Source organism: Lepidochelys kempii, chromosome 18 (genome assembly GCF_965140265.1).
Source record: "Lepidochelys kempii isolate rLepKem1 chromosome 18, rLepKem1.hap2, whole genome shotgun sequence".
NCBI lineage: Eukaryota > Metazoa > Chordata > Testudines > Cheloniidae > Lepidochelys > Lepidochelys kempii.
In genome coordinates, this window is record NC_133273.1 from 7,838,665 (window position 1) to 7,854,337 (window position 15,673).

The 15,673-nt window shown below is 53.3% G+C and overlaps 1 protein-coding gene across 3 annotated transcripts in view; it reads right to left on the reverse strand.

Moving 5' to 3' along the window:
• Positions 1 to 15,673, reverse strand: part of MFAP2 (microfibril associated protein 2) — a 31,297-nt gene that overhangs the window by 8,405 nt on the left and 7,219 nt on the right. For 2 of the 3 annotated variants that reach the window (XM_073316704.1, XM_073316705.1), the window contains exons 2-3: positions 9,748 to 9,854; positions 567 to 653 (exon numbers count right to left, since the gene is read on the reverse strand). In XM_073316704.1, coding sequence (XP_073172805.1) covers positions 567 to 653; positions 9,748 to 9,784 — 124 coding nt within the window. In that variant the 5' untranslated portion in view covers positions 9,785 to 9,854. The remainder of the gene's footprint in view (positions 1 to 566; positions 654 to 9,747; positions 9,855 to 15,673) is intronic. The other variant, XM_073316706.1, reaches the window with a different exon arrangement.

Sequence of the window (15,673 nt, forward strand, 5' to 3'; positions counted from 1 at the left end):
GGTCCCTTCCAGTCCTACAATCCTATAAATCAGAAGAGTTCAGTGAAGCGCATCAGACATTTGGGGGGGGGGCGGGGAGCGATAGCTCAGTGGTTTGAGCATTGGCCTGCTAAACCCAGGGTTGTGAGTTCAATCCTTGAGGGGGCCATTTAGGGATCTGGGGTAAAAATTGGTCCTGCTTTGAGCAGGGGGTTGGACTAGATGACCTCCTGAGGTCCCGTCCAACCCGGAGATTCTTTGATTACCAGGGAATGGTTTAGGGGGAAGTTTAATGGAGCGACATCTGTGGACTGGGATTGGAGCATGGGTTGGGAGGAGATCTCGCCAAGGACCCGAAAGGTGTAAATACCAGGGAGGGAGAGGAAAGGGTTGGCGTGGGACAAACTGGAATGAAATTCAAAAAGGGGACATTCAGACTGAACATCAGGAAAAAACCCTCCTAGATGGCGAGATCTGTTACGCAATGAAGCTGTCTCACCGAGACACACAAAGAGCAGGTGTGTATGTTGAGGGATGGAGCAGGCGGAGGGGGGAGATATATACGTGAAGCCACCAGGACCACTCACCTAACTGAGGGTCGTACTGGGAATACTGCAGCTGGTCAAGATAAGGGGGTCCTTCGAGATCGTATTGTCCCTGGGCCAGGAGTGCTGCTGGGAACACGCACACACACACACAGGAGAGAGAAATCATTGTGGTTTACTGAGTGCTCAAAGTATTTGACCCTTTCAAAACGGCCCCCCACGCCCCTCCCGCTGCTTGTCCCTTGAGTGCGGGCAGACACCGTGTAAGAAAGCTGCCCCCACTGCCCGTGGGATGGACACGTAGAAGGGGAGTCAGCATCCTAGGCACAAGCCAACATCCAGGTGTCTGTGAGTTCAATCCCCCCTCCCACACCACACCCTCAGCAGCCCTGGAAGAGCCCCAATCTGCTGGCCTAGCAAAGCTCTTGGAAATCAACAACTGGACTCCACCGCCATGTTCACACGAGGGTGGTCGTGGTCTGAACTGGTTCACCAGCCCGCCCCCGCCCCCCCCCGGGACAGCCCATCGGGGGAATGCTAGACCAGTAGCAATGGCTCCTTTGAGTGGGTGAAGGGCTCAGTGCCTGGAAGTCGGCAGCCAGTGGCCTCTCTGTGCTGCTTTCACAACAGGCCCTTCACTGCCTCAGTTTCCCTGAGCGTTTCATCATCAGGGCTTGTCTGCATGAAGAGAGCTGACCTGACGCTCAGCCCCAGGATCGCCAGCGTGTCTCCATGCAGCGTGGCCAGCCACCGTTCCTGGCAGCTGGGAAGGTTGGCTCAGGCCCGCAGGGGCTCAGTCGCTGTGATTGCCCCTTGTCAGGGTTTGGACAGGGCCGCCTGCAGAGCAGGAATTCCCAGGAGAGGACTCCAGGTCGACCCGAACAGCACCAGCACCGTACAACCAGGAGGGACAGCGCAAGCCAGACGGGAGTCTGAGACAGTTACTTGTCCCACAATGGCTCTACCAAAGCAGCCTCAACTAGCGGGAGCTGAACTCACATAGCAGCGACCCCGAAGGCCGCACAGTGCATTGAACTGAGCTACATGGGCCAGTGCTCTCCGTCTCCGCTGATCAGATGCACAGACTGTGGATTGCCTCCCCCCCACCCCGGGCAGGGACTCGCAGGTGTCCTGGGAGAGTGTGCTTGGCATTGTCCTGCCTCAAACATCCTCCTCCTCACTGCAGGTGGGAACTTCATGAGGCCTCAAATTAGCCAAGCGCGTGAACATTTAGACCCAGCTGTGAGCCACCACCTCTCGGATGATGCGTCCAGCCGTGTACTCAAGCACTAGGATTAGGGTTGCCAGTTTTGGGTGTGTTCCTGGAGATTTCATCACATGACATAATCTTTAATTAAAGATTAATCTTTAATTCCAGGCCAATTGTAGGGTGAGTCATGCTACACAGAGACAGCACAAATGAGGGCCACAATCTCAGAGAGCACGAACAGTGCTAGGTCCCAAAATCAGCAAATGAATGATCTCAAGTGTGGGGCAGGCCTGCAAACTGAGGGAGTCCGTCTGCTCCTGATCCTTGTCCCTCATCCTTTCCTACACCGACAGCAAGGTCTGGTGCCTGGAACTGGCTGGCTGGCAGCTTGGTAAATCTGTCTTATCAAGCACAAGTTCAGGGAGTGTATTAAAAATGGGCGTCCCCGCCGAGGTGCACAGACAGACAATCACCTGACTGACAGCCCAACGGATTTACGTGTGGCTGGATCCAAGTTAAAACCACCCTGGGGTCCAATCTGGGCTGAGCTACCGACAATGCCGGACGCAGAGCAAAGTGGACATTTAAGGCCCTCTCCTCTGGATGTGCAGAGCACGTGTCACACCCACGGCCCCCTGAGTGCCGATGGGGTACCCACGTCCAGATGGAAACATACCCCCAACCCTGCTGTGCTTATGGGACGCGTGCACGCTAGCCTCTTCAGCCATTGCATTCAAATGCAGCTAGGAAAGCCGATGCACTGGAAGTCGAGGGCTTTGCAAATGACGCAGGAAACTGAGACAAGTCTCCCTCCGTCTGGAAGTCATTGAGTGAACAAGAGCTCCTCCACTCCTCCACAAAGCAGCAGATGGCAGAGGAGGAAGGGGAAGAGCTGGCTTAGGCCCAGAAAGAACAACAGCCTAACATGACTCAAGACCAGGTAAAAACCCCAACCCTTGCAAGAAGCTGTAAGAGCCGAATCACTGCTCAGTACCCATTGTTTTTCCCTGTCCATCTTCAGGCCCCTCAGTGGGGTTGGAAAACGCACTTCCCCTCGGGACGCACATGGAAGTCTGGAAATTCCCACAGGGTCTCTCCTCCCTGCCACACACACTTCATGTATAAAACAAACACAGGCCGAACGTCCAGTGGAGATCACTACCCACTGCCCCTTCCCTATCTGCACCGCTGAAAAAATACACCCAACTAGTCCCGCCCCTTCTGACTGAGGACCCGCCCCCTCGCCCACCAGAGCCCCGAGCCCACCCCTTCCCACCCGCCAAACCACCTCAACCCCCAGGCCGCCTTCCAGCCCCTGAGCGCCAGCCCGACTCCCGAAGCAACCGACTAGCTGAACCCCAGCCCAAGCTGAGCCCCTGCCGGCCTATGAAATCTGCCGCCGTACTCACCTGGCTGCCACCCTTCTGAACCCCAACCCTACGCTGCTAGCCACAGCTGCCACTGGTCATCTGAGTCAAACTTCAGCCTTCTCGAAATCAGCCATTTTGGGGAAGTCTCTCCCCCGCCAACCCTCGATCGTAGGCACAGCTCTGCCAGTGGAGCGAGAGCCCAAGTGTAGACAGGCCTCAGGGACCACAGGTATTTTATAGACCTGCCAAGTTCAGATGACACGATGGTGAAAATGCCCGAGCGCCGTCTACACTCGTGCTCCTGCTGGCACGGGGGAGATGTCCCAAGAAGCTTTGCCGGAAAAAGCACACACTAGAGCTGGTCAAAACAATTTTGTCGAAAGATTCCTAGGGCATGTACGGTTCTGACGAAACTTTCACGGAGATTTTGCCGGTCCAGGATGGAATTTCTGGTCTCAACCAGAGAGAGAAAGATGCAGCCGAGCCAATGGCGTGGAAGAGGACTCACCTGGGATATGACTCCCTCAAAAGTTGTCATGGGATGGTAAAACTGGTTGCTCTCTAGCTCCCATGTACACACAGTCTTAAAGTGACACCGCGTTAAAAAGCACGTTCTTTCACAAACGCGACTCTTCACATTTGGCGCATATTTCTCACTGTTAACGCCACTTTGCTTCTTTCAGTTCCACTCAAGGATCAGATAGGCTGGCTGGTTTCACTTGCTGGATCTCATGTAATAGCAGGAGGCTGCAACATTAGGGCTGCAAATGCTGCTAGGGACTGGGGTCCCTCCCAGCCCAAAACGTAATGACGCAATCAGAATATTTGAAGAAATTCAGAGAAATGTTTCTAGTGACCTTTGATTTTGCAGAAGGTTTGAACAGCAACTCTGTGCACTGAGAGCAATCCACAAGCATACAGGGGGACTCAGGGAATCTGCGTTCTATCCCTGACTCTACCAGGGCTGGGTGAGCACGTCATGTCCCCACTCTGTGCCTCTGTTTCCCCAGCTGTAAAGTGATGGTAACACTCCTGGCCTCCCTTGTAAAACACTTTGAGAGCTACTGATGGAAAGCGCCAGATATGCGCCAGGGTTCATTATTAACACATTTTAAAACCGTGGTGTAGGCAAGACGAGATGTGCAAGCTGGTTCATCGAATCATAGAAATGTACGGCTGGATGAGGTCACCAAGTTCAGCCCCCTGTGCTGAGGCAGGATCAAGTAAACCCAGATCATCCCTGGCAGGTGTTTGTCCAACCTGTTCTTAGAAACCTCCAGCAACTCTGCAGCCTCCCTAGGTAACCTCTTCCAGTGCCTATCTGTCCTTATAAGTTGGAAAGCTTTTCCACAGCAGGGGAGCCCTGACTACACTAGGGTTTAAAGCCATGTTTGCTAAAAGGTTTTAGTTCATATGTTTAAACCGCCTTTCCCCTCTCCAACACACCTCTATCCTAGTCTAGACATACTGTCTGTACATGACAGATTCTTCCTGAGAGCAGAGATTGTGCCTTTGTTGCTTGGACAGCACTTATGCATCGGATTTAACTGCTGAGACGTTTTGCACGTTTAATGATTCACAGCTGTTATTTGTTGTCAACAGCAAATTCAGGTCTACAGAAGCCTGAGGACACAGCTGTAGTGTTGCCAGCTCTTGTGATACTGGATTTAAAAGTCCCCAGCTCCTGGAGTCATGTGAATGTACGAGAATCTCAACTTTCATTTAAAAAAAAGTTTCTAGCATTCATGAGTATGGAGAAAAGCTTGCAAATACCAGCCAAGTGCATCCAAAAGGCTCACAAACCAGAAGGGAAGGGAAGGGAAAAAACACCCCCAACATATATTTTCTTAAATCTCACAATTTTAAAGCAAATCTCATGATTTTGGGGGCTGGACTCGTGATTTTTTTAACGCTTGGGATTGGGGATACTGAAGCTATGCTCTGCATTGTAGAAGCTGCTTCTAGCACAGAGCGGGGGCTGGCGTTGGTACCAGTATTCCCTTGCACAACAGACATGCTCATCACCACTGTCCTTGATCAATACTCTAAGAGATGAGCCATATTCATAGTAAATAGACCTAATGGCCTGTGATGGGATGTTAGATGGGGTGGCATCTGAGTTACCTAGGAAAGAATTTTCTGTAGTATCTGGCAGGTGAATCTTGCCCATATGCTCAGGGTTTAGCTGATCGCCATATTTGGGGTCGGGAAGGAATTTTCCTCCAGGGCAGATTGGAAGAGGCCCTGGAGGTTTTTCGCCTTCCTCTGTAGCATGGGGCACGGGTCACTTGCTGGAGGATTCTCTGCTCCTTGAAGTCTTTAAACCACGATTTGAGGACTTTAATAGCTCAGACATAGGTGAGAGGTTTTTCGCAGGAGTGGGTGGGTGAGTGAGATTCTGTGGCCTGCATTGTGCAGGAGGTCGGTCTAGCTGATCATAATGGTCCCTTCTGACCTTAGTATCTATGAATCTATGAATCAGACACTTCTGAAAGATGGGTCTTTGCAAGGGGTCGGACTCCATGAATGCCTAAGGCACCCCTGCCCTAGTCAGCCTAGGATTTATCTAAAACTCACAAAGGGAATCTGCTCTCTACTGGTTAAAACCTTACACGGAGAAGAGTCTAGACTCAGCTGTACCCAGAAACTCATTCTCACCCGAGAGGCCAGTTTTCCATCTTTCAGCTGTAGTAGCCCACAGACTATCACGTGAGCTCTGTCACCTCCTGGGACAAGGTGAGGAGGAGTATTAGAGGTTAACTATAGACTGTATTTGGGAATGACTCACGGTTAACAACAGGTGTGCAACACAAGAGCCCCCCCTCCCATTTCTCCCAGACTCCTTAACTGGGGTCAAGAGTGAGTTGGTCATTAGTGTAGACAGGAGCAAACTGGTTTCAACCCCATCTGGGGAGATGGGTAGGGGGCTTGTGCATGAAATCACCTGTCACCCCTGGCTAATGTAGCCAGGGTCTGACTATTTGATTCATCCCACGCAACTCCTCTCACCCCGGGACGGCGTTCCAGGATCAGTCCATGGAAATGTTGCCAGGAACACATCGTTTTATAAACAACAAAAATTAAATGAACGGGAAGAGCTTGTGGAAAATCATTAAGAAGTGGGGGCAAATTCAGCCCTGGTGGAAGCAGCTGTTGCTGCACTGAAGTCAATGGATTTGCACTGGGTCTAGTTTGGACTTTAGTCTCAAAGTTTTCCTCACATCCACATAAGCCATCAAAACCACGCGACCTGAAATGTGTTTTCAAGGCCCAATCTTGAGATTCATCACAGGGTCTGAGACCTTTCATAGTGGAGACAGGAGCCCACAGAAATCAGTGAACAAGCTAGTGAAAGGCACGTGCCCGAGGGTACGTCTACACTGTAAAGAAAAACCCAGGGCACCGAGTCTCGGAGCCTGGGTCAATTGATTCAAGTACATGGGGCTCAGAGGATGCGGGGCTAAAAATAGCAGTGTAGATATTCAGGCTCGGGCTGGAGCCTGGGCTCTGAAACTGGGCGAGGGGGGAGGGTCTCAAAGCTGGGGCTCCAGCCCGAATGAGAATGTCTACACGGCTAGTCTAGAGCTAGGCTATGAGACTTGCTGCCACGGGTTTTTCCTCTGCAGTGGAGACTTACCCTGAGAGAAAGGACGGCCCTGTGCTTATGGCACTGGATGGAGATGCAGGAGACTGGGGTTCATTTCCAAGCTCTGTCATAGGTCTTGTGTGCGACACTGAGCAAACCATGATCTTTCCATGCCTCAGTTTCCCCGATCTGTAGAATGAGGGTAGCAAAACTTCCTTTTTTCTGAGCTAGTTGGATTGCAAGCTCCAGAGGCATGAACTGCCTTACTGAGTGTCTGTGCAGCTCCTAATGCAACGGGGCCCTGATTTCAGGGCGCTCCTGTCATATAACCACCACCCACCTCCCCGCTCTTCAGTGGCTCTGGGACACCTGCTGTGTCTGCAAATTCTTCCCCTTCCCCATTTTCAAGGTGACACTGTCAACCCTCCCCCCTCTGGAGAGCACAGAGCATCTCGGTCCCAGAGGGGTCCCTCAGAGGAACGCCGGCCATGGAGCCACCCCCTGGCTGCCAGCTGGAGCCGACTGCAGAAACTCCAGCAGTGCAAGGCGGTTTGCAAGGAGGATCCCAAACAGGGCAGGCTGAAGAGAGACAGAGGGAAATCCCCAGCACAGTCCAATTACTCTGAACAAGGGCACAGAGGCGCCTCAGCTCAGTTAGCCCCCGACCCACCTCGGCGTTGGTGGTTATGTCCCACTCTCGGTTTCCTCAACAAAGTTCTCTCCTGGCTCCATCTCCTCCTAGATTGTCTGCCCACCCGCTCACACCCCTCCCACCTCTACCTGCCTGGCCCGGGTTCCTGCCACCAGTTCTGTATTGCGGGATGTGTGGCAGGATGGGCCAGCTCTGAGCAGCACCTTCTCCCTCCCTCCCCACCTGACAGTGGCCATCAGGCAGCCGGGCAAAGATGGGTTGGCTCCTTCTCCCCACCGGCGTTGCCTCTGCGTGGGCTGGTTGGGCCTGCCCTCAGGGGTACCAGCTGGGCGTGGCATGGCAGCAGGCAGCCTGATGACAATCTCAGGGGAGCGCCCGGAGTTGGAGGGGAAGACCCATCTCCGACTGCTTGACCAAGGCACAGCCCAAGCGCCCGGCTGCCGCATGGTTCTTATGCCACCTGCTACGGGCCTGCTCTGCACATCAGGTCTCCACCTGCTAGGTGCTGAGCACCCTCTCCCCTGTGGCTGTTGAATGGCGGGTGCGCGGGGTGCTCAGTGCCTTGTTGGATTGGGTCCTAATTGCACAATTGCTGCGTTGTGAGTAGCTGGGCCTGGGGCATCCTGCGGGTTCATCAGCCTTCCACTGAGATCTCTTGTTGCAACCCTTGTCACGTAAGGAAAGCTCTAACAGATGGAACCACATGGGTCACCAGCTGTTCTATGCACTGCCTGGTCCCTTCCCCTACCCCCCACACCCCTCCTCTAGTCTTTTGCTCCCCACTCCCTGTCCAGCGCCAATGCACATATGCTCTGGTCTCTCTCGGCCCCGTCTGGGAACGTTTCCCACGTTTGTTACCCTCTGTGCAGGCGCTGGTCGAAAAGGGACCCTGGTGGCTCTGGTAGCACCACTGACTGGGCCATTAAAAGTCCAGTTGGCTCTCGAGAAGCTGCCGGCATGTCCCTCTGGGTCCTAGCTGCATGGATGGCCATGGGGGCTCCGTGCACTGCCCCTGCCCCAAGCACCGGCTCTGCAGCTCTCATTGGCCAGGAATCACAGCCAATGGGAGCTGCGGGGGCAGCATCTGCGGGTGAGGGCAGTGTGCAGAGCCCCCGGGGCCACTTAGGAGGCAGAGGGACATGTCACCGCTTCCGGGAGCCACCTAAGGTAAGCGCTGCCCAGAGCCTGCACCTCAAACCCCCTCCTGGAGCCCACACCCCGTACCCCCTCCCACACCCCAACCCCTTGCTCCAGCCCAGAGCCCCCTCCTGCACTCCAAACCCCTTGGCCTCAGCCTGGTGAAAATAAATGAGTGAGCGAGACTGGGGGAGAGCAAGTGATGGAAGGAGGGGGGAAGGAGTTAGTGGGGGCGGGGCATTGGAGAAGGGGCGAGGCCTTAGGGAAGGGGTGGGGCACAGTTATTCGGTTTTCTGCAAATAGAAAGTTGGCAACCCTAACTAGGACCAGCAGCCTCTTCGCTGCCCAGGCTGGAGACATGCAGTCTAACCTCACAGAGCCACCGCCATCCTCCTGCCCTGCTCCGGGGACAGACACCCTACAGCCTCGTTAATTATCCACATAAACCAACAATCAACAGTGATGCCATCTCCCTGGCGCCCCCCCATTCCTCCACACGCCAACAGGGAGAAGTGCATAAAATGTCATTAATGATGCAATAATCTGCTGTTACATAGGCCCTTGTGTCCCTGGATCTCAAAGCAGCGGCCAGCCCCCCAGCACTGCCGGAGGGTAGGGAAGGGATGTCGTCACATTTCACAGGTGAGGAAACCGAGGCCCAGAGAGTCTAAGTGACAAACAGGGAATCTGCGACAGAGAAGGGAATTGAACCCAGGCCCATTAAGGCCAAACCACTGCTGTAGCCACTAGGCGGTCCTGTCCTCGGTTCCCTTTTTTTCTATTCACTCCTGAAGCCCTGTGGATGGAGACTGCTTCGCCCCTTCCTCTGGACCCTCCCCCTGCTCTTGACTTTCTACCTTCTGCCACATTGCCCCATAGAGTTCAAACTCCCTCTCCCCTTCAAATCGCTTCGGATCACTCCTCCCCCTCCATGCCCCTCTTCCGGGAGGCCGAGCAGTGACTGCCAGTCCCGGGAGAGGCATTTGAGTCCGAGCTTCAGGAGATGAAAACTCTGCCACACTTGGAGAGCCGGTCGGTCAGTGCATCGTACACCTGAATGGTGTGATTCTTCTGCTTAGATCAGAGGCTCTGTGGGAGAGGGACTGTGCCTCCCCCCACCCTCTGGGTTTGGTCCATCACTGACCAGGTGGGTGGATCTCTCACAGTGACTCTACCAGGTGCACCAGGTCACTTTTCTCCAAGGTACATGCATGCCATGCTGGCCTGCCCATGCCAGCGGGCTCGGGGCTGGGATGCCTTGCACTCACCTGGCAGACACAGCAGGATGAGACAGACTGCTCTCATGGTCACGGGGGGCAGCGGGGAGAAGCGGAGCAGTGCAGTGCAGGAGGTAGCTGGAGGAGCTTTGGGAAGTCTGGAAAAGAAGATGGGAGAAGGGATTAGCAGGAGGCTTTGGACGTCGTCCCAACCATGTCATTACAGGGACAATCCCTAGGTGTCTCCTAGGGATACTGCCGAGATACCAAAGGGGCATTCTACACCCTCCTCTTCTTGATGCTTCGTCGTCGTCTCCCAGGCCAATGGGGGTGGAATTACTGTGGGCCGCTGGCTGGACAAGTCTGACCCATTAACGGCTCCTGCACATCTAACTCTAAGCTCTCCTCCAAAGAAACACTGAGAATTAACACTTCCGAACTCCTGCCATTTCTGTGCCATCTCCCAGCCACGGGTTTCAAAGCTACTTGACAAAACATTAATGAAGCCTGAACTGCACCCCCCACTTTGAGGATCATCCTCCCATCACAGACAGAGGCACTGAGGCTTGGAGAATTTAAGTGACTTAACTAAGGCCCCACAGTATGTCAGTGGCAGAAAAGAGACTGGACCCCGTGCCCTGACTCCCCCGCCCCTTAACCACAAGACCATCCCTTCCTCCCCATCAGGAAACCATCTGCAGCCCCTCCATGTGCATGCTCCCTGCCAAGACCAGCCTGTTTTTTAAAGGCGTGTTCCATGCTGTCTACTATAATGGGCCCAAGCCCCCAGATGCTGGTGAATCGCTGGAACATGCAGCATTCCTTCCCTTCCTGATGGAAGCAGAGCGTGGCCTCTGTGCACATGGCAGAAAGCCTCGTTGGAAAGCTCTTCTCCAAGCTCTAACAAGAGAGGTCCAGCGCCGATAGAATTGCACTGACTACCGTTCTACCAGGAGCATGCCCAGTGCCTGTTGCTAGATCTATAGGGCACCGGGCTGGGAGCCGGAAGAGACAGGTTCGGCTTCCAGCTCTGATGCAGATGTATGACCTCGGACAACTGCCATGCCTCAGTTTCCCCATCAGCAAAGTGAGGATAATGTTACCGACCTTCCTTTGTAAAGCATTAAAGATCAGGTGCACCGTAAGAGCGAACTGACGATATTTCACCATTTCTTTTTCAGAAGGATTGTCGGGGAACATGACGAATTTCATTGCTCTGAGACAACACAGCAGACAGCATCTAACCCTGACCAGCCAGTGCACCTTAATTCTGGTTTCCGTCGCACCATCTGCTAGCAGGCTGGGACCCTGCCCCCGCACAAACGCACACTTCTACCACCGCACCTTTCCTCATCCCTCCCAACATTTCCAATGGCTAAAGCACCCCGCCCCGCCACTCAGGTTCGGCCTTTCTGCCCTGCTGCAGATGGAGACAGAGGGTTGGACGGGCCAAACCGGAGTGGCACTGCGATCCTCTGCACTAGGTCTGTATACCTCTCGGTTTGGGGGCCCTTCAACCAGGACAGGGGTTTTAGTGGGGGTCAAAGCAGGGCAGGCCCATGAAACCCAGGCCTAGGGTTGCCAACTGTCTAATCATACAAACCCAAACACCCTTGGCATGCCCCTGCCCCACCCCTCCCCCTCCTCTGAGGCCCCGCCCCTTCTCCTAGGCCCCGCCCCACTCACTCCATTCCCCCCTCCCTCCATCGCTTGCTCTCCCCCACCCTCACTGGGATGGAGCAGGGGGTTGGGGGGGGGCGCAGCCTCTGGGCTGGGCCGAGGGGTTTTCAGTGTGGGAGGGGGCTCTGGGCTGAGCCTGGGGCAGGGGGTTGGGGTGCAGGAAGGGGTGCAAACTCTGGGAGGGAGTTTGGGTGCAGGACGAGTTGAGGGCTGTGGGCTCCAGGTGACGCTTACCTCAGGCGGGTCCCAGGAAGCGGCCAGCATGTCCCTCCGGCTCCTAGAGGGAGGGGCGGCCATGGGTGCTCGGCACGCTGTCCCCGCCTGCAGGTGCCGCCCCCTGCAGCTCCTGGCCAATGGAGAGCTTCCGGGAGCTGCGTGGAGCCAGGGGGAGGGAGCCTGCAGTCGGGGGCAGCGTGCAGAGCCCCGCTGCACTGCCAGACTTTTAGCAGCCTCAAATCTCCCAGTTTGGCTTCAGTATCCTCTGCGAGATGGGCCTGATTCCGGGAGACTCCTGGTGAAACCGGGAGGGTTGGCAACTCTACCTTACCCAGTCCTGGGTCCTATGCGTATTTCTGCCACTGCCCCACACTCTTGTCTTGCAACATCCCATAGTAATCCAGTTCCAAGCTCCCCATCCAACAAAGCACTCAGCCCTGGCCTGCAAAACCCTTGCTTCTCCTACACTGAGCCTCAAGAACAGAGCAATGCTGTATCCAAAGGGTGCCAAGAAGTGATGCTGCCAAACTCCTTGCACAAGTGACCAGGGCTGGATTTGAACCCGAGCTCCCCAACAAGAAACAGGCAATGCCATCGGCCACTTTCCTTGGAGCTCTCAACAGCCTGTGCACACTGGTAACCCCAGTGCAGAAGGCAGGCTGTTCCCAATTAAAATCCACACAGTCCGCCTCTTTCCACTGGGGTGATGGAAGTTTCTGGAGGGCAAGCCCAGCCCGGCTAAGTGAGAACACATGCTGGGCTCATTTTCCAAAGGTCACTTGACATAAGCACGTACTCTCCTTGTTCTTACTGTATCCACACAGGGTGAACAGCTGGCTGACACCGAGCCAAGTGGCTGGCGGATCTTAACATCTCCCCAAGCATGTCCTGATGGTGGGAGGTGAGCGAGAGCATCCTTCTTCCCAAAACAAGATGCCTATCTGAGTCACAGCGCTCTGGGGGGAGCAGGCTAATCATCTCCTGGCAATAGCCCATCACAGATGCTGGATTGCAGAGAGGAGGATCTGTGATCTCTGATACCGTTTGTTGTGCGCAGCATCAGAGTCACCAGCTCATCCTCACCTCAGCGCAGGATTTGGGGGGGAATCTCAGTCCAGCTCCTAGCGGGACTGGTGTCTATATCCCAAAGCCACCACTGTGGAGACAGGCACTTACTTCTCCAGCAAGGTGAAGGACCATTTTTGACTGAATTCTCCTCCGGCCCCTAGGGAGGGTCCCTCTGGGGATGGATGGAGGCACGCTGGGAGAGCAGGGAGGGAAGGGCAGCAACCTGGAGAATGCCTGTACTGTCGCCAACGTGTGATCTCTATCCTGCGGCTAAACAGAGGCCTTCAGTGCTGTCAATCCAGCACCGTTCACTTCCTGCTACTCCTAACAGGCCCCAGCTAAGATCAGAGTCCCATTATGCTAGGGGTAGTACATACACCCTGCAAGAGCGAGTCCTTGCCTAGTGAACTTTGCATCCAAGCCAGAAAGGGTAGGAGAATTATGATCTCCATGGTGGAGACGGGGCGCTGAAGCACAGAGAGATGAGGTGACTTACCCAAGGCCACACAGGGAGGCACTGGACCCAGATCTCCCGAGTCCCAATCCAGTGCATTATCTTCCAGCCTTTCACACCGCCTCCCCCTCCCCCCACATTCACGTGAAACTGAAAGTCTTCCAATGTCTCAATAGAGAAATGGCTTTCAATCCAAGCCAACACAGGCGAACTTGCTCCATCTTCCTCCTCCGCATCCCTGGGGGACGCAAGGAGTGGGATGGCGACCTGATCTTGGAGTGGAACAGACTCATCTGCAAGGACCTCATCTCAGCCACTCTGGTTCAGGAGAACGTTGCACAAGTGGCGAGAATGTGATTTCTCTTGGTCTACATCAATCCCCATCCCATCCCATGGGGAAAACATGACCAGGGTTGTCAATGCTTAGCCTGACTTTACTCAGCTGTTTGTTTTTTCGCTGTTTTTAACACCAGGATCATCTGAAGCCAGGAGACATACAAAGGGGAATTAGTGGAGGCATCACGGATGGTGCCCTACGTGGAGGGCAGAGAAGTGACTCCAGGTAGCATCAGCCTCAAAGGAAGGCAGAACAAGGCAGTACCCCTGGGTGTGTCTTGGGTCACCTCCAAAGATGGCCTCTGACTCAATCCAAAACCTCAGTACTGACACACATCTATGCTGCATCGCTGCCCTGCCTTCCCGACCTTCACCTGAACCCCCTGTTCTCCTCTCTCAACACACAGGGTATTGCTTAAAGATGGTAACTATATCAGCATGGTCCTCACATGTTCATCAGTAGTCCTTGACTAATCACATGCTTCAGCATTCTCTTCTCCTCCCACTGAACTGCAGCCACCTCTGGGGTGGAATGTCATGGCTGTGCGATAGAGTGCAGCAACACAAGGCCCGGTGGAAACTGTTTATTTGATGGAAAATTGGAGCATAGACTAAAGAAGTTTTTTCGTGGAAAGTGTCCGAGTCCCACTGCAAATCTCAACTTTTAGTTGAAAAACGGAATACCTGAAAAAATTTGATTCAGGAATGCTGCTGCGGTGCCTTCTGGGAGCTGGTGTTTAGCTCGTGGTCCCATTCTCCTCTGCAGGCAGGTTCCGACTACATCTGCTGTGATACGCCATGGTGGCTCAACAAGAAGGGTGACAGTGGTGTATTGTGGGAGATGTAGTCTGACCAGGGAGCTGGCCCATAGAGGAAAATGGAGGCATGAGACCACCAAACTAAAATTCCCATTAAGCAGTGGGGCAGCATTTCAAATCAAAATTTTGAGGTTTTGGGGTGGAAGTTTTCTTTTTTTTCAGCAAAAATTCAATGTTTTCCATTAAAAAAAAAATTCAGGTCTAAGTATAAACACCGTAGCTTGGCACAAGAAGTGAAGAAAACCAACCCCACTGAAACTCAAGGGGAACATCATGGGGCAGAAAGCATGGTCATTGCTCCCAGAGGAGTTTGAGTGGCTAAGCAGTGCTTGCTATGGGGTCATTCCCAATGCCCAAGGGGGCGAGAGAAATATGCAAACCCTGATATAAGAAAAATAACGTAGTTGGATATTTCACTTTTGCCAGAAAGTTTTTTGGAAAAATTTCTTGAAGGGTCCCCAGTTCTGCAGCATGTTAAACTACCTACCAGTATTACAATATCTGTACAAAACGCTCTAGCAAGGAAGTAAACGCTTCCCACAACTAACAAGCTCTCCAGTAAAATCTGAGAAGCCAGGCCCAACTATGGATGCTCTGTATCCCTTGCAGAACTAACAAATACACCAAAACAACTTCAGATTTGGGCATGAAACCAAAGACGTAGCCTGGTTTTGCCCATGGAGAACTGAAAGCCAAGGTGCGTTAGGATACATCTGCACAGCAAAAGACGACATAGCAGTGAGTCTTAGATCCTCTGTCTACAGACTTGGGTTGGCAGCCATGTGGACATTCCGGCTTGGGATGGGGCTCTGAAACTGATCTCCCTTTCCAGGCTTCAGAGCCCGAGCACCAGCTGGAGCCAGAACGTCTACATGGCTATTTTTAGAATTGTAGTGCGAGTCTGCTGATCCAAAGTCTGTAGACCTGGGCTCTGAAACTGGAAGCCGCTGTGTTGTTTTGCTGTGTAGACGTACCCTTAGTTACTAAGTAAGTGGATCCCAGGTTGGAAAAATCAGTTTTGGACATGAGATTCTATAAAGAAAGGATTGCTGGCATAATTCCCACCGATTCATTAAATACACTGTAGCGTAAGTGGGTTTCCTTTTGGAGTTCAGCTCAATTTAATGATGTGAATTGGGGGGAGAGTAGGAAAAAGAGGCCGGGGTTGTATTCCTGGGTCCTTGGGCAAGTCACTGCCCCACCCTGTGCCTCAGTTTCCCATTTATTAAAAAGGGATGATTCTTTCATACTTTTGTAAAGTGCCTTGAGATCTCTGGATGAAGAGTGCTAGATAATAACTAGTTTCAGAGTAGCAGCCATGTTAGTCTGTATTCGCAAAAAGAAAAGGAGTACGAGTGGCACCTTAGAGACTAACCAATTTATTTGAGCATAAGCTTTCGTGAGC